The 25,476-nt window shown below is 38.6% G+C and overlaps 1 protein-coding gene across 1 annotated transcript in view; it reads right to left on the reverse strand.

Annotated features, from left to right (window-relative positions):
* Nucleotides 1–290: 290 nt before the first annotated feature.
* TSHR (thyroid stimulating hormone receptor) overlaps nt 291–25,476 on the reverse strand; it is a gene marked incomplete at its 5' end in the record, with an annotated part of 42,651 nt that continues 17,465 nt past the window's right edge. The window contains 5 exons of the mRNA XM_010080620.1: nt 291–1,701; nt 3,720–3,908; nt 13,335–13,412; nt 21,909–21,977; nt 22,991–23,068. Coding sequence (XP_010078922.1) covers nt 291–1,701; nt 3,720–3,908; nt 13,335–13,412; nt 21,909–21,977; nt 22,991–23,068 — 1,825 coding nt within the window. The remainder of the gene's footprint in view (nt 1,702–3,719; nt 3,909–13,334; nt 13,413–21,908; nt 21,978–22,990; nt 23,069–25,476) is intronic.

Raw genomic sequence — 25,476 nt, forward strand, 5'->3', positions numbered from 1 at the left:
ACTGTGTATTTCAGATTTGCTGAGTTTATTTATATATATTAATTTTCCTACTTATGTGTTCACTTCCAGCATTATCATCAGAACAGCATCTTTTGACCTGCACAGATAAGAGGGTAAGGCAAGAAGTTCAAATGAGTGACTCATCTAAAAGGACCACTCTGAAGTTACTTCAGACATCATGAAGGACAGGCTAGAGAAAAAGGATATGGAGAAATAGGTTATCTTCTCCCTTGGTTTACTCTATGCACAACCACCTCTTGACCAGATTGTGGCTGTGGTACTTTGAGATATTATAGTTCAGTTTGCTTGCATTCTTCCACAAGACTTTGGTTCTGCATTGTCATGGCAGGAAGGTAATTATTGGCTGGATCTTGAAGGCTTGTAAGAATCTGACCTATCCCTTGGCTGATTCTCTGCCCATAAGACCTGCTGCTGTTTTTGGCTGAGATTGTCTGACCTCTATAAACTTGAGCCTGATGCTTACATATACCAAACTTGCTTAGCAGGATAAACACATCTCTTCTGAAAGCTTTGGTGAAAATAGCATAAAGAAAGGGGTTGGCACAAGAATTGAGTGGGTAGAAGAGTACCAGCAAAATCTTGGAATTAGTGACAGTTATCAATGGTTTGTTCATAATGGCAGATAAAGCGTGGAAGGAGATGGGAGCCATGCACAGAAAGTCAGTGAAAATCAACACAGCCATCCGCTTGGCAATTTTGGTGTCTTTGTCCCCTGACTTGTACTGAGGGTTTCGCACAGTTACGTAGATTTTTATGTAGCAGGCACAAATGATGACAAAAGCAATAATGTTACATATTAAAACGAAGACAACGTAGGCTTCAGCCACCGGTGCTTCAGTGTCCATAGGCAAGCAGATGCTGACTTTACTGTAGCTGCTGACCCCTACCAGTGGCAAAAGGGCAAGAAGAAAGCATGAGATCCAGCCTCCCAGCATGATAACCATAGCATGCCGGAGACGAATCTTTCGATCTGGGTGCATGGCAAAAGTGATGGCATAGCAACGCTCCAGGGTGATCACAGTCAGTGTGTATACAGAAAGTTCACTAGCAAAGACTGTGAAAAAGCCAGCTGTGTTGCAACCAGGACCAGTCTGCCACTCTATAGCATGGTTATAGTACTCTGACCTAGTGTGGAGGTCCACTGAAGCGATCAGGAGGAGGTATAACCCCATACAAAAATCAGCAAAGGCCAAGTTACACATCAGAAAGCGTGGTACAGTCAGTTTGTAATGGCTGGTGAGAAGGATGAAAAGGACAAATATGTTACCTAGGATGGCCAGGAGGTTCACAAACCACACTGCAATCCTCAGAAATTGATATCCCATTATATCCTCACAGGGATTAAACTCATCAGGCTCTGGAGTGCATATTACGTCTTCATTGGCTCCACAGACAGGATAGTCATAATGACTGTCGAAGGCCTGGATGTCTTCCATTTGAGGGTTCTTGAGCTCTTGGCCAAACCCAAGATCTCCTTCTCCATGCTCTTCTAAAAAAATGGAATAATGGGAATTTTCATGAAAATTCCTGAACTCGGTGTTTTTGTTATACACAGTATCAGTGTGGTCTGTGTAGTCTTCTGCATAGTCTTTGTAAAATGGACCTCTGAGAGCTTTGACTGATCTTCTCTTACGAAAGCTGTGACTGCCAGTCTGGTTACATGCCAGGTACTCCAGGATTCTGAAAGAGAAGAGATGGGGGAATCACTGCTGGCATTTACAGTTTGACTGGAGTACAGTGGGTAAACAATGGGAACACTTCAAAAGCAAATCACTGTGGATGAAAACATAGCAATAAAAATATGTGCAGATATATTTCTGTTAACAGAACATATAGCGAACAATAACCTTGAGCATTTCCAGGAATCAAACATCCTGGTAGACTTAATTATCAGAAGAGCTGCTTTTTTTTTAAACTACATCTTTTTGTTTCTCTGTTGCTATCAGATATTCCCAGTAGTAATTTGGCTTGTTCGGCATCCATAATCCCTCTTTCTTCTTGCGATCTACATTCTTAGTAGGTCACAAGACCTTTATCTACGGTTTATAACTTCTTAGGTAATACACACAGTATTACTTTCCTTATAATTTCTGCTCCCAAATCAATTTCTCCCAGAACTTCCATCATTTTAATTTATGTTCTGTGTATTTTCTCTAGGTTCTTTACAGCTAACTAGCGGTGTAGTGGTTCGGAATCCTGTACCTCATGGTGTGATGTGCCTGTGTTTGAGCTAAAAAATTGTTCATTTTGTTTACTAGGAAAAAAAAAAATCACAATTTGGCATCAAATTTTTTGATGACTGTGATCCACTGCCACATAACCTTTAGCATTCCTCACTTCCAGGTGTGTTGAATTTGAGATGGCTTTCAATTTGAGATTGCATGCAATTCAGCCTTAAGAAATTTTCATCTCTATTAATAGACAAGCAAATACTGTTTTTCTTTCTGTCATTAGATTGTGCTGGGTTCTTTCTGCACATTCTCCCTCTCCAGGTTTTGAATATCTCTAGTCCTCAGTTTTATTTGTCTTCACTTTTGCACATGATAATTGTGAATGTTATTACTATGTGAGTTTATTCTTGAATAATTCATATCCTTATCATAGCCTATTTTTAATATGCTATGCATTCCAACCATAAATGCTGCAATATCGAAGACTGAGGCTGTCTTCCTTAAATCAGGGGCTTGCTTGGATAAGAATTCTCTAAACCTTATTAAACTTTGGAGAGATCTACAATGGATTTGCATTCCTTAGTAGAGTTCTGCTAATGACAGTAAGTCGTCCCCACTCTTTTCCCTCCAACAGATGATGTGTTATGTTGCATCAGGATGTCTATAAACCCCTTTTTTCTTTCCAAAGCTATGGATACCTGTTCTGATGGGAAGCTGGAAATTCTGCCAAAATGGAATTTGAAATAATCTATCCACAAGGTTATTACAGAATTGTAGAATCATTTAGGTTGGAAAAGATCTGTAAGATCATTGAGTCCAACAGTTAGCCTAAAGCTGACAAGTTCACCACTAAACCATGTCCCTAACCGCCACATCTACAACTCTTTTAAATACCTCCAGGGATGGTGACTTAACCACTTCCATAGGCAGCCTGTTCCAGGGCTTGAGAACCCTTTCAGTGAATAAATTTTCCCTATATCCAATCTAAATGTCCCCTGGTGCAACTTGAGGCTGTTTCCTCTTCTCCTTTTACTTGTTACTTGGGAAAAGAAACTGACACCCACCTCACTACAATCTCCTTTCAGGTAGTTGTGGAGACTGATAAGGTCTCCTCTGAACCTCTTTTCCTCCAGACTAAACAACCCTAGTTCCCTCAGCCATTTATTCTGAGCTTTTCAGTTAGAAAACATGAGATGTGAGGTTATAACCCTTCCAAAACTACTTTTTCCAGTCCTTGCTATAGAACATTCTATGTTACAGCATATTACTGGTTTTTTTCTTTTTTTTTTTTTTTAACTTTAATTCTGTGCTCAGCAAAAGGAGGAGCTGTTATAAAAAGTCCTGCAAATTGTTACAAAAAATTCTTTCTTCTGACAGTTTGAAATCGTAATCTCTGTTTCAGAGAATGTCTCCTATACCTAGAAAAAAATGGTCACAAAAGTGCCAATAGATGTAATTTTATATTAATACTAAAACATTGTCTTTACTGACATACTTTAAAAATGGATGTAAGTTAGTGAAACTTACCCGCTGTTTTTTTTCCAGTTCTTGAAAGCACAGCAGTGACTTGGATATGATAGGTCAGCTCTCATTAGCTGAAGAAATATCTTTACAGCTGGTAATTTCTTTAAAGTCCATGTATTTTTGGCCTTTAGTTCTTTTAGGCTTTCCAGTCCTTTGGCTGGAAGGTTAGCAACAGCTGTTCTGGAGACATCCCTACGTAAAAGAAAAAAAGATAAAGCGTCAGGATATCAAGTGACAGGATCACATTTTTTTCAGATTCTCACATTAATTTAGGAGTTTCATAAATTCTATAGCAAAAATCAAATCCAGAGGAGGTGGGGATTTCATATCACTTTGCTAGGTTCTGACACAATTCAAATTCAAGTAGGATGTGAATTCCTCATGTAATTTTTCTGTGTTTTAAAGGTCTTGTCTTTAATATCTCATAATGTAGAATGTGGATGATAAAGAAGTACCGGGACTTATAAAATTACACCTTCAAAGCCAAACAGACACAAATGCATATGCAAAACCAAAGTTTTAAAAATTCTTTAGAGAAACCACATCATCCATTGGAAGAGCTATTTCCCTTTAGGCCTCTTTAGACTCATTTTAACCTATTGGGCTACTTCAAGAGAAAGCATTATAATTACTAAAACAGTGTTCTTCATAAACTGAAATTAAAATCTTCTAACTCAGTCAATCCTAAAACTCTCAGAAAATTTAGTGTTATGTTTGCTGCTTTCTGTTTCTCTGGGAGCCCACCTCGGCAGATACATTGCACAGTTTGTCAGGGAGGTGGATTTCCTTTAGAACTTGCAGGTGAATGTCATCTGGGCCTGCTAGTGTTTTCCACTCATTCTTCTACTGACACTTGAAGAAGTCAAGATGGTTTCTCTTGTAAAGAAATAAATCTGTAAGAAGTGTTCTAGTGTAGGAATGTTTTTGAGTGCTTTCATCATGAACACCCTTGCTAAGGAATAATTCAGCTTTTTTCTATGAATTTCTATGAATACCAAGAGTGCTGTTCTTATTTCTCTATAGGTCTCACCCACTGCCTGGTTTCTTGTGCCTAAAAGAAAATTATTACTGATTTTATGCTTTAAACAACTTGCTTCTAAAACTCTTGGGTTTGTTCTTATTTTTTGCTTTTGATTTGCTAGTGCTTATTTTTAAATCGAGTTAGAAACTGCTTCCCCTTTCTGAAGGAGGGCTTTTTACTTCCAATAGCTTCTTTGCTATCATAAATATTTGAATATGTCACAACTAGTTGATTTCAACTGGCTAAGTCTGATATCAAGGGCTGTTGAGGTAACTAAGCTGTTACGTGGCAAGCGTAATAGCTCTCCTGGATTAATTAAAAAAAAATAAAGAGCTGGGGAAAAGCCTGGGAGCAGATGGTGAGTTCTCATACTGGAGGAGGAATGGGAAATGAACTATTACGTGGATATACACAGCATTTCAGCAGAGGTCAACAGAGGCTAGGCTAGTGCTGGTACTACTGAAATGTTTGTAACCAGTCTGGAAACAGAATGAGAGTAGATGCAACAAAACTTGTTTCTGACACAAAATAATACAAGGTAGTAAAAGCTAAAGCTGATGGTCAAAAGAAGCAGAAGGATCCTGCAGTGCTAAGTGACTGAGCAGTAAAATGATCGGCGTGATTCAATATTGATGAATGCAAGATGCGTTTAGAAAAAAAGCAATCTTAACTGTACATGGATGACAGAGTTTTAATTTACGTAGCACTCTGTAAAGATCCTGGGAGTCCTCTCTGCAACTTTCAGGTCCCTGCTATTCAGTAATGTTGAAGGGAAATAGAATGCTAAAAATTTTTAGGGAAGAAATAGAAAATAGAACAGAAAAATTTCACTTTGTAAAGCTAATATGACTGCATCTTAAATACTATATGCAGTTCTATAAATACATTTTTTTAAATGCAATTTACAATGTGTAAATGAAGTAGAAGAGCACAGACAGCTATAGCAATGATTTGAAGTGTCAAATACTTTGTATATATACTATATATATGAAGCAATAAGGAGTAGATGAGGACTTTTCTATTGGGAAAAGCTAGGACTGGAAGCAGTAGGAGACTATAGGTGTCATGCGTAGTGTAAAGAAGATGATTGAGAATGATTATGCACTCCTGTGAGATGAGCTTTGCGGCATCTCAAAATGTGAGACAAGAGACTTAAAAATGAGAAAAGGTATAATCTTTTCACAAAATTGCATAATTAAAGTATGAAAGTCCATGCCATAGTTCATTGTGCAGGTCAAACAATAAGGTAATAAGAAGGACAATACTATTTTCTGGTTTTGTTTTATTCACAGTTGTGTCAAGTTCCTGTCAGAAATTACTGGGTCAGGAGAAACTCTTTGGGGACTTGTGCCTTGGGAGCAGACACAGAGAAGAGCCTCTCTGGGGCCCTGGGCATGCAGGGGAGGGAGCTGCAGCTCCTGGAGAGCTGTGAGCAGGAGGGAGCAGACAGCCCAAGACTCAGGTGGTAGAAACAATCTCCCAGGGAGCAAATGGGAACGTGCAAAGTCTGCGGCAACTCAAAGAGTGTTATCAAGTGATGTTAAAAAGTCTGAAAGAAAGATCTGTTCAGGGAGAACAAAGGGCTTGGAAGAATTAGTTATAACTAAGACACTATCATTTCTGTTCTCTCTTACCCAAACCTTTGAAAGCTCTATGGCTGTGTATATGGGTGTGTATTGAAGCAGATAGGTATTGCAGGTTTTATTTTCAAAACTCTGCTTGTTTTAAATTGAGGAGCTTGGAGAGAAGATACAGGCACAGCTACCTTGAAGTTCTAGCTGACTCAGGTTTAATCCTGTAGCAGGAGTAACAATAGATGGTTGGTCCTGTCTGTGGGCCATATTAAGCACAGTGGCTCAAAAGTTTGGAAGTTTCCCAGATCCCCAGTTTGGAAAGTCCCTAAACTACTGGTACAGTGTCTGCCACTCAGAAGGCTTGTCACCTGTCTGTACCACTGCTATTGCAAACAGAACCCCCAGCTGTGAGTCCTGCAACTCTGGTGATAATTTGCTTCCCAATGGAAGGTAACTTCTTAGTTACCCAACCTAGGTCCACAGCAAAGCCCCCTTCATTAGCAACAAAGTGCACGTCAACAGGCCAGAGGAAAGTGGGGCACTGACAGGGATGTTTTTTTTACCTTACAAATCCAGTCTTGTTGATTACCTATTCAGATTCACAGTTTACTTCAAGCAGCATAGCAGCTGTCTTCAAACTAATTACTAATATTCAGAGCAATGTGAATCCAAGCAGTTGGAGTTTGCCAGACTGTAGTATCTGTGTCTGCATTCATACAGAAGACACATTTTTCTAAATTATTTCTTTGTTCTGTTTCATTGTATGATCAGTCTTGCTTTTGTGCTGCTCAGAAAAATGGGAACTGACTGCAATTATGTCAACCTCACGTATATTTAATAATATTGATAACTAAGATGTTATTAAAACACAGCAATGTTTACGTTGCACAGAACAGTGTCTTGTTACTACTGCTAAGCTATAGCTGTCTCACTTAAAGGAACACATGAGAATGTGCATGAGGTCTGATAGATTCAAATTGAATTGACTATAAAAGAGATTAGGCAGGAAATTGATAAAATGACTGCTAATGAGTCACCAGGACTGGATGGTTTTCACCAAAAAGTTCTGAAGCAGCTCACGGAGGAAGTAGTTGAATTGGTAAAAGAGGTACGTAACCTTCAGCTTAGCTCTGTGGTGTTCCAGGACAGGAAGCCAGCAAATGAGCCACCAACTCTGAAAACATTGGGAAGATCTCTGGAAGCACAGGTCTGTCACTCTGATGACTGCACTAGGCTTTTTCTTAGAAACTCTAACAAAATGTACAGTCAGTGAAGGTACAGGTTAATATGATATACCTGAGGGAAGTCAGCATGTAAAGTGCTTTTCTAAAAATAAGTCCTGCCTTACAAACCTCTGTGAGTGTTGTGCTTAAGATCTGCTCAGAGTCTCCTGGGACTTCCACAAGTCAAACCCACCAAAGGTTGATATGGAAACCAGGCAGCCACACTCCTCGTTGGAGGCATCAAATATTTGGGATTACAGTAAACTGCTGGCAAAATTCCATTCTAGCCCAGATCCAGACCAGAATTTAGCATTTAAGTAGACTAGAGCTCACTCAGGTACTGGAAGTGGTCTGTCTGCAGTAGCACAGAGCTCTACACTGTGGAGTGTAAAAGTAAGCAAAGTGTACTCAAGCAGTTTTAAAATTGTGTCTTGTTAGTTGTTTTGTTTTTTCCTCACATGGTTTCTTATAAATCTCATGTGACATTTCTAGGCTGTTGCTTACCTTGCATGAAATTTCCACATTTGACTGAATGTTACAGAGACAGCTTCAGATGAACGTGGGAATAAAACATAGTTTATGATTTCAAAGATGTTGTATAAGTGTTTAACAGATATTTAGCTGCTCAGATTTGATTTATTTTTCTAGGTTATTATTTTTTGGTCTAATTCTTTGTTGTTTTTATGAAGTCAGAAGTTCAGAACTAGGTATAAGGGATAATAGCTTTTATCAATAAAATTTTTCACATCTGGAAACATGCAATTGTAGTATGAAGTCAAGTAATAATGAGAATTTAAAAGATAATTGAGAAAAAGAGATTGAATGCATAGCACTACCATTGGGAATTTTTACCTAATCTTACACAGATTTCCGAGTACTGCAGTCCTACAGTAGCTAAAAAAGCATAAAGTATGATGGGCTTATACTACAGATATTATTTCTGTCTACTGAAAGATTCTTTAAATCTACGAATTTGCATTGTTTGATTAGCAGAATGCAGAGTGGTCCTCTTGTCTGAAGACTTCTTGTGCCCACTGGCAGGAACAGAACAGAACCTCCTAAGGTAGGACCCTTTTCTAGATTGGGAAATGATGCTTTAAAGAGCAGTTCTGCTTTCTGAAGATAATTAATTACTCACATGTATCTTGTATGACAGTAATGTTTTGAATTTGGACTGTATGTTTTGCAAAATCTAATTGAGTCTGTTTATATTTTTGTTGTATTGTATTGAACTTGTGCTCCAGGCAGCAGCTCTTGTTGATGCATTATTAAATCAGCTCCGCTGAGTTACTGAATCCTAGCCAAGATTTCATTTTCAGGTGAAGAGCAGTGCACTGTCATTATACTGTTAAAATAGTTTTCTAAAGGGAAGAATCCCTATATACATCCATATATACCTGAATATACAGCAGTGACAAAGGAATCAGAATTATTGGCATCTGTTCTCCTCTGTTCAGTGATTACACTCCCCACTTCCTCTGCTATTGTAAACTGCAAATTTTTGAAAAAAATTTACCTAGCCTTTAATACCTGCTTGAATATATCATATAACTAGATGGTCATATAACTAGCATGGCCAGACTCGCACAACATACATATAGCCAGGCATAATTCTTTGTAGTTAAATCTTTCCCACTGTTTTTCTTTAAAGCCAAAATGAAAGAAAATTACCCCATTAGGGTGGATCCAAGGTCAGTATTTCAGCCTTTAAGTTGCTGCTGAAATCCTGATCAGAAAAAAAAGCAGTAAATGATAGATCCATTATCAACTGTAAATTCTTATCTCACTTCAAGAGTGTATAAAGGAAACTCCAGACAAGACGAGTTCTGCCAGCTTGGTAGAGAGGCAAGACAGTCTCTTTTATGATATCCATAAATGTTCCTTTTTTCCTTTTTTTTTTTTTTTTTTTTCCCTTCATTCTGCTGCAACTGTAAACAATGCTATTCATTGCCCCAGAAAAAGGAATATTTATCTTCTGGCAATCGTTTTGCATAGAGTTCCTTTTCAAGAGGAAAGAGTATTGTAAGTGGAACTTTCTTCCTGAGGAAGATCCAATGTCCACAAATGCCCATGCCAGCTAACAACAGCTAGATGCCTGAATCAAAAATCACTTAACAAATTATTAAAATAAGCCAAGTTGTTTACACTACCTGAGGGGCATTTGGAAGGGCCGTATTGGTCAGACTTCTCAGACTGTTATGGAAGTTAACAAATCTCTGGTGCCTCTATAGTTAACTCATTAATATTGGTCTTGATGGTATAGTGGGGGATGTGTAATAAAACACCAACCGCAAGCACACTTCTGTCTCCTGTGGGAGGTGTTACTGGCCATTGACATGACACTACAATAAATAGTAGGGTACCACTCAATTTTCATTAAGTTTTACTTCAGCCTTCTTATGTGGGAGTTTCAAAAACTATTTTGTTCTTCTTAAAAATAACTCGAGTTCTTGAAGATCAACAATGAGATCTGTTCAGGTGGAAAGATTCTGCTCTAAATTGTTGAAAGGTATCTTGCTTTATAATGAACTCTTCCTACATCACACATGCAGAATAATTCCTCGTTATCTATGGGTAATAGAAATCCCTGAAACTGCTATTAAAATTACATTAAAATTAAATTTAAAAATTAATAATATGTTGCACCTTTCTGTACTGGTTTTGGCTGATGTAGAGTTAAATTTCCTCATACTAGCTTGTATGGGGATATGTTTTGGATTTGTGCTGAAAACAGTGTTGATAACACGGGGATGTTTTAGTTATTGCTGAGCAGTGCTTATACAGCACCAAGGCTTTTTCTGCTCCTCAAACTGCCTGGCCAGCGAGTGGGCTGGGGGTGCACAAGGAGTTGGGAGGGGACGCAGCTGGAACAGCTGACTCCAGCTGACCAAAAGGATATTTTGTGCCACATGACATCATGCTCAGTAATAAAACTGGGGTGGGGGTGGAGGTTGGATGGGGCTGCCATCTCTCAGGGATGGGCTGAGCATCAGTCAGTTGGTGGTGAGCAATTGTTTTTGTTGCATCACTTGTTTTTCTTGGTTTAGGATTTTCCCCTCTCTGTTGGGTACCCCCCAAAAATTTCAGGTCATTTGAGAAATGTAGCTTGAAAACACAGAGGGAGAAAGAAGTTCTTTACAGTTAAATATGCGTATCCTAGGAGGTCATCTCTAGCCCCTAAACCAAGACGTTTTGTGTAGCTCACACCTCAAAGCTAGCACTTGCAGAATGGGCTTACCTGGCAACATTATTAAAGCTTATGATCACCCCACAACCCTTCGCAGCGTGTTGTTACTTTTTCACCTGTCTAGCATAACAACACCACTGGTGCTTTAAACATCCCTAATAACTCCAAGACTCAAAACCGGTGCTGCTGCAAGCTTTTGCCTCCCTTAGACTTAAGATCCTGAATGTTGTGTCTTTTGCCATCCCTAGGAAGGAGCTTTTCAACCCATCGTGCCACCTGTAGCCCCAGAGAGAAGATGTGCAGTGAGTCATACGAGACCCCAAACATAACAGGAGAGTGCACCTTGCTTTGAGACTGTGTTTTTGGGGTAACAAAGTAGTACCATAATGGAAATATGGTATCCAGGTAAAGTAACATCAACTGAAAAATGTCTGTCTGTGCAGGTACAAAATGGGCTTTTCTGGTGCCATGTTAAGAAAAAGGCCTTATCAGCCAAATGCTAATAGCAAAAAAAAAAAAAAAAAAGGCTTACTCAGCACCAACACAGCTTCTGTCACAGCACTGCTAATATGACCATCTCAGGGGTGAGTGGCCTGAGCCCCCTGAAAGCAGCAGCAGTAGAAATTAAGGTGATCCACCCAACAGGGAGGAAGAGGAATGATGGCTGTTTGTAACAGACAGCCACCACCAAGGCTCCCTGACCTGGAGGCATAACAGCCCCTTTACACATATCCCTCCTGATCGGTTGCCTTCTGCTTCCAGAACACCCTCTTTGGCTCTATCTAGATGGCCAGCTCTTCTCCTGATGGTGGACCAGTGCCTTGACTGTGCTTTTCTTGTCCAGAATGTATTACTTTCAAGACATGGTCAGAAAACACTACCTTCTTGCTGGTGGCTCAGGATCTGGCCACTCATGGCACAACTGAAGTTCATCCCTCAAGTGATTCAGTGATAACAAAAAAAAAAAGTAGTCATTCCAGTCGTTCACAATGCAGTGTGTTACTGTCTTTACACATTCTTCTTATACACACCTGCATCCCAAGGACTTTGCAGCTTCAAATGCACAGGCCTGGACTAGATTCCTCCTCCTTTGCAGATCCCCTGGAGAGAAGCACTGGGTGGGATGGCCCACCAGCTGGCAGCCAGAGCTGCCAGAGTTGAGGTGAGGAGGCTGTGACATAACATTATCCCTGCTGACCTGTGTAGTCCTGCAGAACTTCATCTTTCTGAGCTGCTCTGAAAGGGGGAAGCTGGTGATGCGTCAGGTGCCACTGGGAAAGCAAGGATGACTTTAGGAAACAGACAAAATGTAACGCCAGTGTGACAGGAGTGGTTTGGCATGATTTGGTGTTGGAATGACTCCGATTATTATGGGCTGCCCCTCCAATGTCCAATTATTTAAGGTATGTGCTTCAGAATTATGATTCTATACATGGTCTGTGCTTCTTTTTCCCCCTCAAGCCAGTGAAAGGAAAACCTGATACTCCCCAGAGCTGGTCTCGGACCCTGTTCCCAAGGACTCTGCTAATAACTCCAGTGGACCTTGTGGTAGAGAGTGATGTGGAGGAATGATATGGCCCTGAAAGATGGGCCCTCAGCCAGATCTTCCTTCCTCTTCACCCCACAAGACAAAGTGATTTAGATGACTGAAGCAAAAGACAGGCTACCATCCACACCCAGGCCTTGTGATGCATCTGACTTTAGATGGAGATGGAGTGAACCAGAGATTTGATTATGACCTTGCCCTCACAAAGGTCTCTTGCAGCTTTGCACAGCAGGGACTCAACTCTTCTTAGCGTATAACCAGTACAACTTCTATTGTAGAGTGCTATGTAGCTGGTAGCCAGCATGATTTTCTGGAGCTGGCAAGATTCTGGGAGAAAAATAATGTCTTCTGCACCTTTTCGTTATTATAGCTAGCTACTAGGATTCCTTCTGTCAACAATACATAATTTCCTGAAGAGCAGAACGTAAAACTGGTTCTTATATGGAGTGAGGTCTGGTGGCACCATCTGCATTTGCAGTGGATGAGGGAATCCCACTTTCAGCACTTCCAATCTCCCCGTGATCAGTCCTATGCACTGCATTACATGCTAGATGATTTGAGTCAGGGAATATGATTCTTCTAAAAGTCCTTAAACTTCTTAATTTTTTTTGTGTCATTCTGTATTATGATTCCTAATCTTAGTGGAGAGTTCTTCGGAGGACTATAAAATTAGACTGGAAGCCAATATACGTGAGAAAGAAGAAAGCACCAGAAGTAACTTTATTGTGTCTACAATTATTTTTTCATCTCTGTTTCAACTTCCTTTACATGTGTGCTACTGCAGACCTTGGTTTGTATTATAAATTGTACTACAGTTGTACAGTCATAGGACAAATTGTAGTACAGAATCTTTCAGAAGAAAAATTGTGAGGAACAGTATTTCTAATGTAAGATACAAGCATTTCTTAAGTCAGTTCCCTAAAGCGCAACTTTTATTGCTGGTATTCTTTTTGTAAACATGCCATTCCCATCCCTGCTGCTCTACTGCTCATAATGGTTGGAAGGAAAGTGCAACCTAAAATAGTATTATTTTTAAAGCTTTCTCTACTTCATTTTATCCTACTCACAGTAGAGTTGGTCCACTGTGCGCTCCCAGAAATGCATCATCGTTGATAACTTCCAGGTATTTGTTCTTGTGCAGATAGCTGCAGAAACAAACAAACCACAGTTATTTGAAAAAATGTTAATCATAGGTTAAAGAAGGTCTTCAGTTTACTTGCCTAAACAGATTTACAAAAGCAACATGTATAGGGCCATTGTATCCCAACAACATATTGAAGCATAGTCAGTTACTTCATTTTCTGTGTACCCACAGAACAAAATACAGGTTTGCCATTTTGAAAATAAATTCTTCCTCAACAAATTATAAACAAATAAATTAGCAAAATAAATTATCTTTGCTCCAAATTCTCTTTCTCTCTCTGCCACATGCATAAAGACACATCTTCAGGTAAATATCTGTGAGGATGAGGTAAAATGGATTGTTTTTCTTTCATCTGAATGGGGTATGAGGAATTACATGATAGTCACAGGAACACATAATGAACAAACACGAAAATAATTCCCTCTTGTTTTTGAGTTCAATAATAAAAGTTTTAAATGCTTTAAAATCTCCATAGCCAAGGGGAGGCTCCCATATACAGGTCAACAGCTAAGAATGAAGTTTTGTTGTAAGAAGAGCAAGAGAGGGTGTAAGGAAGAGGATAAATCTGAAGGAAAAAATAATATAAAACTTATGTAAAAAAAAAAAAATTCTGAAGTCCTGGGAAAACCATGAACATGAGTAGCCAACACTTTCCTGAATATGGAATGCTGCAAATTTCTCCTATCGTTACGTGATTGATGTAATCAATGACCAACATTAATTGCCATCACTCTGGAAACTGAAATATAAGAAAGTGTGGATTCAGGTAGCAGGGAATTTACAGAGTTGAGTTAAAGGTGCATGATTAAAGACAGGTGATGCAAGGCTACTGACCACTCACAAAATTGACATAACCCAAGTGGAACAATCAATGTTAAATTCGGTTCTGTGTTTTTAGATTGCATTTAAAAGTGATCTAGGATTAATCTTGATTTTTTTATTTTTTTTTTTTACCAGCTTGTTTACCATGGTCTGAAACTTAGTCTGTGAAACTTACAAATACATGGATTATTATTGCAGGTAATTCAGTCAAGTTCCAAATTGCTTTAGAGAGGCTAGGTGTTTCTGTCTGAGACTTTTGTTCTCAAGGGCCTAATACAGTTTATGAAGTTTTTGTGGAAAGACTTGGGAGAAATAATTGGCTTCAGTAGTTCCACAGTTGCAGGTGTACAAAGAGAAAGCATAAATTAAAAAACCTGCGGGAGCAGTAGAAGCACAGGCATCCTGCTTTTCTGCCAGAGTCATAGTGGATGTACGGCACTGAGCATGCTTTATGACATTCTGTGAAGAACAGATATATGCAGAATGTGAATAAATGGAAAAATAAGCATTATTTTTATGCATATGGTGCCAGTTTACGTGTATTAGTTGGGTGTGTTTTACATAGATTTAGAATAAAAATGTAGTTGTCCAGCTAAAAAGTACTTCACAAAACGTAGCGCTCATGTTAATTTCCTTGACAAGGTGGTTCCTCATGCCAACGTGGGCTAACCAGGAGGGAGGAGGACTGCAATTATAAGCAGCTAAATCTCCTAAACAAACATCCTGAATTAGTTGACCAATGCAAAGAGACTGAAGATTAAGTTGCAATATATACATACATGCTTACATACGTGTGGGCCTACATATGTATGTACCCACATGGATACTACTGTGGTAATTCTTTCCCCAAGCCAGCAATTAAACCCTAGGTGGTGTTTTCACTTAGTTAAATCAACATTTGTCCAAGTGTTTACAAGAGAAACAGCTCACAGGCATCAAACCTAGTCATGATTTTTAACTTAATTTAGATGGAAATTGAAATCTTGTGATGGGGTTAAGAATCATTTGACAAATATAGCAGTCCCTGGAGGAGGATGGAGGAGCATCTAGCTCTCTTGGCTGAGGGGCACTACATAAGCAAGGAGACAAAACAGTTAAGCCTTTTGTTTCTGTTCTGTGCTGAGGCAAGACCTCTGAGAGAAGTTTGAACCAAGGCTGCAGTGGGGATAGTAAAGCTGCAGGACTGAGATTCAGGGCAGAAATGTAATGCAACCCGTTAAGGAGGAGAACATGGAAAATTGCCAAGGGAAGTTGTCAAGGGGGATGTATGCTCCCCTTGATGAAAAGATGGCAAAATGATCAATGCTATATAGGCCCTGAAGGACTATGGTGCGTAGGCAGAAGTGACTTGTAGCACCTGTGACTATCGCATTTATAAGTTTTGTCAATTTTCTGTGTAGCAGAAAATGTAAAGTCTAATGGACCCAGTAGCAAACCACAGGTTAATGCATGAGGCTGCAGTCTAGGAGCAACAACAGGGGCCACAGACTGCAATATTACAGGTAGCTCAGGTCCAGCAGAAGCAGGAAGAGGAACTCATAGTGACAGAAGTGTGAAAACAGTGGGTGACCCATGCCCAACAACTACAAGCATCAGGATTGCTTGACATTTCATCAAGGGCCCAGGGCTGGCGGAGGCCTTGTAATGCAAGAATGATGATGATGATGACTGTAAAGCATTGCTCAAGAGGAGACGATGTGGTCCTCAGTCCAACTAAAGGACAGAAACTTTGCATGGATTGCAGACAGACTGCCTTATGGAGGTCATGTTTCAAAGGGGAGATAAATGCAGAGAAAATTCCCCATGATGAGATCAGCATCAAAAGAGAGAAATAGGAGAAAATCAACAATATTGCCCAAGTGAAGCCAGGTGGCGTTGTTCAGAATTTAAAAGGATTTATCTTAAAAAGAGGAATTTCATAAAATTTCAGAGTGCAGTTGGCACAAAAATAAGATGCCAAGATGAGACCTATTAAAGACATTAAATGACATGAAAGGAGAAAGACTTTGATAGTACTCATGCAGGCAGTAATACCTCAGGCAGAGAGGGATGTTCAGTACTGTAACTATTATAAACATTTTAGAGCTAGCTTGTGTTGTAGCTAGGAAGGCAAAAAATACAATAGAAAGGTTGTCATAACATCTTTCAGAGGGTGTTCATGAAGTTGCTGTGAGCTGTGCCCATTGTGCCAGTTAGTGACAAAGATACAAAGGTCAAACCTTTTCTAATTGTAAGTTCTGTAACAAAAACACCATTTGAGATGGTGGCTGTGGACATAATTGAATTGACTCAGAAAAGTGCAGAAAGGCCACTATTTTATCTTTGTGCCAGAAAAGTCTTTCAAATTTGGGTAGCTGAAATGGGGTTTAGCTGTCGAAATAATAAAGTCAGAGCAATGTTTCTTGGTGTGGAAAAAAATCAAGTAAAGGTTCTAATCCTATCCTGGTTGAAGTTATTGGCAAATTTTCCATAGCATTCACTGGATATAAGCTTATATTGATCACCATAGTGAGAAATGAGAAGTAAAGGCACTTCAGCTGGGCTACATAACACAAACTCTTAGGGAGCCAAGCCAGAGTAACACCTCCGGCATGCTATTAATTGGACATTACCTATGCCTAAAGCCTTGTTTCTTACAGAGAAAAATAACTTTATCTCCTCAACTATTGTTTGAAATAAGCTTTAATTTTCAAAAAATATATGGCATTCTATTATCACCTGTTTTGTGTGCTTTCTGAGAAGTGACTTTCATATTCGGTAAATGACAAACCTAGTCACTTTTGTTGTGAGCTATTCCTTCAGTTTGCAAATTTCCTCATGGTTGTGTCTGCAGATCTAATACAAAAATCAAGAGCTAAGAATTAATCCAAGATTTCAACATCTAGGTTTTAGTTTTGAAGGACACAAAAACCTACCTGACGTAATAAAACCTGTCTGCTTTATTAACTAGACATTATTATACAATTTTGAAATATTTTCCTGTGATATTTGAACACCATAGTGAGTGATAAACCTGAAATATGTTTACATACGCCATAAAATTTGTTGAACTTACAAATAGAGGCAGCCAGCTAGAAACTTTTGGGAAGTTCATAACCATGTGTTACCGAGGAGGGGTTGCAGTGTTAGCTGCCAGTTTTCACATATATGAGTCAGGCACATCAGAATGTACAATTTCCTGATGCTAATTGATTTCAGTTGTTTAAGCCCTTTTATTTTGACAGGTACCTCTTTTAAGCGAAAAGAAATAAGACTTTGGTAAATATTCATTCAACAAAGTTTATGTATAGCCAGCATAGCTCCTTCTGAGTTGCCTTTAATCCTGCTTTTACTGATAGCTAAATGGTACAAAATGTCATTTAAATACACTGCAGAAAACCACAACAGTGGTACCCAGGTGTCTAAACAGATGTTGGAAGTCTTAGAAATCATATGGGTGAAGTGGAATATCCATCCTCAGTGGGGACAGTAAAATAACAGCCATTTTGTAAAGCTAGTGGAAGGCAATCAGCTAGACATGAACATGAGAGTGCAAAGTATGCAGGAAATTTGGAGTAGTATATGCTGAATCTGGAGTAGGGTATGCTGATGGTTTCATAGCACTATAAGTAAAAGAAGATGCTTTTTTAAAAAAATAAAATCAGATCAATAAGCCAGTCATTAATACAGAGTCTCTATGGACTCAAGATCCAGGGGTAAGAGGGAAAAAATACTGCATCAGATCTCAGCCCCATCAGGACAACATGACTGCAGAATGCCAAGCAGGATTTTCTGAGGACATAAAACAGTAATGGGGCATTTAAACTGCTATGTAAACCAGGACAATGGCATGTCAGGGCATGACAGAGATACTGAGTATTCAGACATTATCAATGCATGCTTCATAAACCAACCGGTTAGACAGTCCACATGAGAAGAAAACAACTTGACTTCAGCTTGAGTGGCACACATGATCTGTTTCCAAAATGTTAGTCTCTTTTAATAGAGCAACCACCAGGTACCGATACTCAGCAACTCTGTAGCACCAAAACAGCCAAAGAATACACCACAGCTATGTCTTCAAAAAGGAGAAAAATGTATAAATGAGAAAACTTTCTTAAAAATAAACAAAAGTATGAAAGTTCAGGGAGCTCTTTAAGGACACCATTTTGGAGACACAGAGCAAATATGAAAAGCAAAAGATGGTAAAAGAAAAAAAAATCCTGAATATTCAAAATCTTCAACTGACATGAAAACCTGAAAAATGCTGAAATGTCTGAAGATATTTTTACAAAATATTTTATTTTTACTAAAAGTGTATTTTCTTCTGGGGGTAAAGGATATTAATCAAAAAAGCAGACCAGCTACTTCAACTAACTTACATATAGTTCCATGTACCTTTCTTTTTTCAGAAGCGGTGTAAAACACTTATTTTTCTCTTCTTTCATAGTCCAAGGTCATTCATGCCATCATCTATATTGTAGCTGGACACACCCTTGTCAGTGGGGTGATTTTTTTAAACTGGATTATTTCACTGATAAGGTTTATTGCATGTTTTTATCAGCACAGGGAGTGATGGAGTAAGAATGAAGAGCCAGGTTTGGGGAAAAGGAAGTTTTTGCAAAATTTTCTTCCAAAGGATCACTTAGGTAGAAACCAAGTAAAGTTAATGAAGTTCCTAGTTGGAACACCTCACCGGTTAAGTATATCTTATTTCATAGTATCTGCTTGCTTTCTTCCAGCTTCTGATTTTAAAACAAGTCAGCAGACCTTGATAAACAAGAAGAAAAATAATGGGCTCTGGATATGTAACATGTTAATTTCTTTATGCATCTTGTTAGATTATGAAATGAAGGTTAAAGAAAGGGAGAACAGGCAAAAGAGATGTGCTGGTAAATGAGCAATATTAAGGATTGATCATATGTTTTTCTACACCACTGTTTATCTTGACTCTGAGCTGAGCCAAAAGTGATCCCTGTGAGCATGTACCAAAGTAAATATATTCTTTGGGGGCTTATTTTTGTAATTAGATTTTGAGATTGTATACTTTCAGTAATTCAGACAACTCTGTAAAAGCTCATCACAAATATATTTTGCCATTAATTGGAAATATTTTAAAAAATATCTTCTTTCCTCAACAATTTCCTTATAGAAATAAACATTGGTGCAGGAGCACCACTTTGCAGAAGTCTGCAGGAGTGATGCAGTTCATGGATCTTAATGAAGTGTTAGCATGAGGGATTCAAGTTTCAGATGAATACTGTTCAGTGGATGTATCATTCAGCCCTTCATTCATTGCTCTTCACTTCCCTGCCTTTATTAAAGATACACAGTGATACTGTGGTTTAGTATACAACACAGATCCTTCTTGGATGACAGGATTTATTAGGTAGTGCCATTATTTGGTATGATAATGGAAACTATTTATGCATGGCTCCACACATATATCTGCTTGGTTATTTTCACCTCCTTGAATTACATAGGTCTTTTCATATGGCAAGAGTGGTAGAAAGGCATGCTGCATAGTAAGTAGAAGGTATCCTCCAAGATTCCCAAAATATCTTCTGGTTTATAGGTGGGACATGGAGTCTCTGAATGGTTTGTCAAAAATTAGTTATTGTGTTCCTTTTTTACTTGTTTTCCTCTTTGAGGTCATAATTCAAAATGCATTAAAATTTCTTTCCCTCACTCTTCTTTTTCCTAGTTTCATCAAGTCCTTTTTGCTCCTAGTTTTGTCAAATCCAAAGGATCTTGGATCAGACCCAGGGGAAAACAGGTACTTTCTTTGCTGTACAGTGGTAGATAAACAGGAGTTCAAACTAGGAATGTCAGAATACAGAAAATGAAATATTTGCCTTTTGCATTAACTTAATGCTGCTGCTAAAAACAAATGTCCAGGCTTGCACTTAGCAAAATTATACCTTATCTTGCATAAGGTAGACACACTACTTCAGCAAATTAGTTTAGAAATTTGAATGTAGTTTGTTAAACAGATAAAGGCTTTACCACTGATGTGCAGCTCCCTAGTTTGCCTTGTAAGTCAGGAGTAGTGCTTTGCTCCAGGTAAATGTCAATATGATTTAATTAGAAGAAAACTGTTTGTTGTAATGAACCACTTCTGCTGCTGGTAGAAAAAGCCCTGAAGGTAAGCCTGGTTTTAGTTTTTTTGTGGGTTTTTTTTTTGTTTGTTTGTTTGTTTGGGTTGGTTTTTTTGGTTTGGGGTTTTTTTTGTTGTTTTGTTTTGTTTTTTAAATTTACTTAACTAGTGCATCACAGGCAGATTCTGGAAAGACTCACTTAATACTAATTACAAACTTTTTCTGAAAGTAAGCAGGAAATATCTGCAAAACCTGGTGTGTGTTCAACTTCCACCCTGTCCAATAAAGCAGATGTTTAGGACTCCAAATATTCTAAAACTACATTTTCACTTGATTCTTTAACAATAAGGAAAATTTCAGAGAGGCTAGAAGCAATAGCACTTGCATACTGTCAGAGAAGCAAAATGAAAAATTCCTATAAAATCATCTCCAACCTTTGTTTCAACAAAATGTAAGAAATGGAAAAGCCAGCACAGTTCATGTATTGGCTAAGTCTTAGAAAGGCTTTAAGTATTGCATATGCAATAGAGGGATTCAGTCAAGACACTGGATTCATTTTGCCATATTTTACACCTTGCAATTTCTGTGGGCACTAGTACAAACACTGTGTCATCATGAAATACTTCCTTTCTCATATGAAAGCTCAAAGTAACTGAACTAATGTGAGTAAAAGAAGACCTATCCCAGATCTTTAGCTCAACTCAAACCTTTTCAAAATTCAAGAAGTCTGGCTAGTTCTTAAGGAAGAAGAGGCCGTTTGGAAAGATTAAGACCATATGAAGGATGTTCTTATAGATTTCTTATAGAATTCAAGCTCAATTTAAAATAAAGTACTGAAAACAATCATATCTATCCTCAAGCCTCTCTGGTTAATTTAAGAACTTGTAATGAAGAAATCTCTTTATTCATGAGATTTCCAGACAGACTTTCCAGTCAAGCCTCTGTATGAGCAGAGTAAGCTCTGCCAAAGTGAATGGAGCCTCTGGAATCTTTTGAGATTTGTTCTGTGCTAATGATTGAGGTAGGTTATTTTGCGTATTGTGTAAAAAGGATATTCAATCACTAAGAATTAATTTTCCAGAAAGTACAATAGGAACATGAAGGGAAAGCTGAAATAGTTGCTTCATGCTTTTGAGATGCCCGTCTCTCATTTCTAGTGCAATTGACTGGTTCCTCTGAATTGCTTCCAACACCTTAACCCACTCTCTTTATTGCAGGTAAGATATTTCTGTGAAAGGGCTGCTACCATTATCAGTACTACACTTATTAAAATAAACTGCCTTGTAAGTTAAACAGCATAATTATCTTCAAAATTGTCTTAGAAATCTTACTTATCAAAATAAGTATGACAGAAAGTTAAACAAAATTAACACTGGAATTACCTGCCATGATTTTATTTCTGAGCTATAAATATATATGCCAAATGAAAGAACACTGCAAAGACATTAAGCACCCATATTTTTATTGCTGGCTGAAATTAATATCCTCTCTTAAAAATAATTAGAATAAGATGTGCATTTGAGAGCCTCCAACAAGCATAGAGTATTTTTTTTTATAATTTTTTATTTTCTGAAAAAAGAGAATGATCTGCTACTCACATGGCATCCAGATTTGTCCCATTGAAAGCATGACCTTGGATGCTGGTAAAACCATTGTTGTAGAGTTTGCTGCAAGCAAAAAAAATAAACTAGTGTATTTTAGGTTTCTTCAATAACTGAATATCTCAAATCTTATGTATATTTTTTCTTGGCACTGGCACATTTATGGATAAATAATTTTTAATATCTTGAAGAAGCAATTGTAGTGCAAGGTTAAACAAATACCCAGAAGCATTCTTAAGTGTAGCTGAATCAAGAATACCATGTGGCAGATGTGCCATCTTTTACTTCTTTTCACAGCAAGTATAGAATTAGACTAAAACATTTTGCTATAACTTTCCCACCCTCAAGTTAAATACAAGGAAACAAAATTCTGCTAGGACTGATTAAGGAAGGGTAAAGGAAATGATACCTAGCAATATAGGTACGATTTTACTGTCAGCCTGCCTGAATGTTTAGAATTCATTCTTTTGCTCTCTTAGAGCAAAAGGATACTTTTTTAGAAGTTCTTTAGAATTCATTCTTTTGCCTTTTAGTGCTCTCCTTCCTAGTTCAGGTAATAACTCGTTACAGTAATTTTCCCTCACCTCCCCTCAGCCCTTTCTTGTGGTTCACATTGAGTATGACTTGCATAACTGAACTTTATTTCACATTTTTTCCCACAAATATGACTCTCCTGACACTTGCCATCCATTAGTTTTCATGGTATGTGCCACCTAGGTTGCAAAAAAGTTAGACAGTTCTAATTATGCTGTACCTTTATAGAAAGAGAACTCTGCAGATGTTTCCCTTTTTTTTTTTTTTTCTTCAGTATAATCATTCATTGGCATTAGGTTCATACAAAAGCAAAAACACTTTGGTCAAGCCAGTTTAAAGAAAAGCAGCTGGCCTGATTCAAATCACTGTCAGAGTAAAGGCTTTATGCAAACTAGATTACGGATACTATGTGTGCATGGTGCTTCTCTGTTACAAACTGCTAGAGAGTAGGACAGGGATTTATTTTTTTTTTAATAACATTCTACCATATGCTTGAGAGAGCAAGGCAAGGTAATTGCCTTGTGACTTAAACTGGAAGAACTTACAGAATTAGAGATTCATTACAAAGCCCATGGAAAGCATTTGCAGGCACTGAAGTCACAAAAGGATTATCTGCAATTTCACTGAAAAAAGGAGACAAAACATCACAATCACACATCTACCTAACAGAGCTTCTCCAGATAATTTTTTTTAATTAATTGTTCTTTGCCTTGATAATATATAAAAGTGTAGAATAGCATGTTTAGTTATACCTAATGCCAGAAGAAGGTGGGATGATTAAGAATTGAGCATGTTCCAGCATCCAGGAAGTGAGCTTGTGAAGTAAGTGGCTTTTATAGTCCTGGTGAGGTGTGCCAGCCTGTGTGATTGTAGTGGTTAACAGCACAGACAGATCCATTGTCTCCTAAACCAGAGAACTAGCACAGTAAATAATGCTGCGGTGTCAACTGAGTTAGCCCAAATGTCTTTAGAGCTGAGATCCTGCTCTTCAGCTAAGCTCAGATAAGACATCAGATAATACATGATTCAGGACAGAGGCATTTCACTTTACAGAACTGCATCTAGCGCAAGTGAAATAACTTGCTGTGCAATCTAACCTGATGATTCTTCTCAACTCTTGTCCAAGTGAGTGTTTCACTGTCATTTCTTACACACTTTTTTACACCCACTCTGCAGTATTAAGAAGTACTGTCTATTTTCAGAGCAAAACTCTGTTGTGACAAAAGGGACAAAGAAAAACTGAAAAGATTTACTATGGCTAAACAGGAGAAAGGAGAGAGGAAAAAGCTGGTAGAAACCAAGGGTGGAGCAAAGTGTGTCATTGTCCTTTTTCTGCATTTTCCTGAAAAATATTAGAGTCTGGAAACCAAAATATTTTGCAAATTTTTCTTTTCTTCAGTTTCTGGATTAGATGTGGTCTAGTAAGGCCAGATCATAATGTACATGGGCTGAGAAGTCCTAACAAATGCCCATGTGTCAGGAACAATTTTATTCCTTTTCTGTGCTATGTATGTGCATGTATATGTGCTAACACTGAACTGTACTACAACCACCTGCATTCCAGGTAGTTTCCACCAACAGGTGGTTTCTACCACAAATTATTTTGGTTTACTATTTTTTCAGATTGGTTCACTTTTCTAAACAAATGTTTACTTTTAAGTTACTTAATGACCTCAAATGCCAATACTGATATAATGAATGGTTTTCCCCCAGATACACCTTATTCATTGTTTAGAAATCTATTCTTCAAAAGCAGATTCTTCTTCCTGATGAAAGAAACAAAAAGGCTATCTTTCATTGAATAGCAATGTTTGGAAATACCTCCCCTGAAAGTGCAGGTCTGCTCTTTAAGAAGTCTTTAGCATATAAGATGCATGATGATTTTTTGTTAGTGATCTTTACTAAAAATTTTCAAGGTAGAAGTAAACTAATGTTTTACTGTCTACCACTTAGCCACAGAGTTGGTTGGAAGCAAGGACATATGTGGTCGTATAAACTTTTACTTCTGTTTCATCTAGCCTATTTATCTCTTGGTTCTCTCTGCTTGGTAAGTGTAGTGTTTGGTATACAATCTAGTAGAGCTTAATCTAAGCTAAAGCCCTTGTGGTCTTTGAGGAACTCCCTAGTAGCTCTTAAGATGTAGGTGTATCCCGCCCAGAGCTCTGGCTGACTCAGGTTTCTATCCCAAAGACCTACAGCCAAGGCAAACATAACAGCTCCAAGTTAAAGACTAGAAGGTAGCACAAGGCTTACCTCTGGTCTTAAGAGATCCTTAGGAGGAAGATTTCATTGCTTACTGCAGGTCTAGACTTTTTAGCAAAACAACCAGCACTTACACATTGCTCTGAGACTGGCCTTGCCAATGTCAGACCATGAGCGCAGTGGGGGCTATGACCATTCTTGACTAAGAATGTCCCTTAGCAGCACTGAAGCAATGCCTGCGGTAGAACATGAATCATGTCTTTGCAGGTCACCTTCTAGCATAATACTTCTAATTTTTAATAGCCTTTTACCTAGTTCAACGAGGCCAAGTGCAAGGTCCTGCACCTGGGTTAAGGCAATCTCAAATGCAAATACAAAAGCACAAATACAGGCTGGGAGGAGAGTGGCTTGAGAGCAGCCCCGAGGAGGAGGACTTGGGGGTGTTGGTTGCTGAAAAGCGCAACATGACCCAGCAATGTATGCTTGCAGCCCAGAGGAGCCAACCGTATCCCAGGCTGCATCAAAAGAAGTGTGACCAGCAGGTCGAGGGAAGGCGATTCTTCCCCTCTGCTCCATACTCAGGAGACCCCACCTGGAGTACTGCATCCAGCTCTGGAGTCCCCGGCACATGAAAGACATGGACCTCTTAGGGTGAGTGCAGAAGAGGGCCATGAAGATGGTCAGAGGGCTGGAGCACCTCCCATATGAGAACAGGATGAGAGAGTTGGGGTTGTTCAGCCTGGAGAAGAGAAGGCTCTGGGGAGACCTTATAGCAACCTTCCAATACTTCAAGGGGGCTGCAGGAGAGATGGGGAGGCACTCTTTATCA

Source organism: Pterocles gutturalis, unplaced genomic scaffold (assembly GCF_000699245.1).
Source record: "Pterocles gutturalis isolate BGI_N339 unplaced genomic scaffold, ASM69924v1 scaffold26979, whole genome shotgun sequence".
Taxonomy (NCBI): domain Eukaryota; kingdom Metazoa; phylum Chordata; class Aves; order Pterocliformes; family Pteroclidae; genus Pterocles; species Pterocles gutturalis.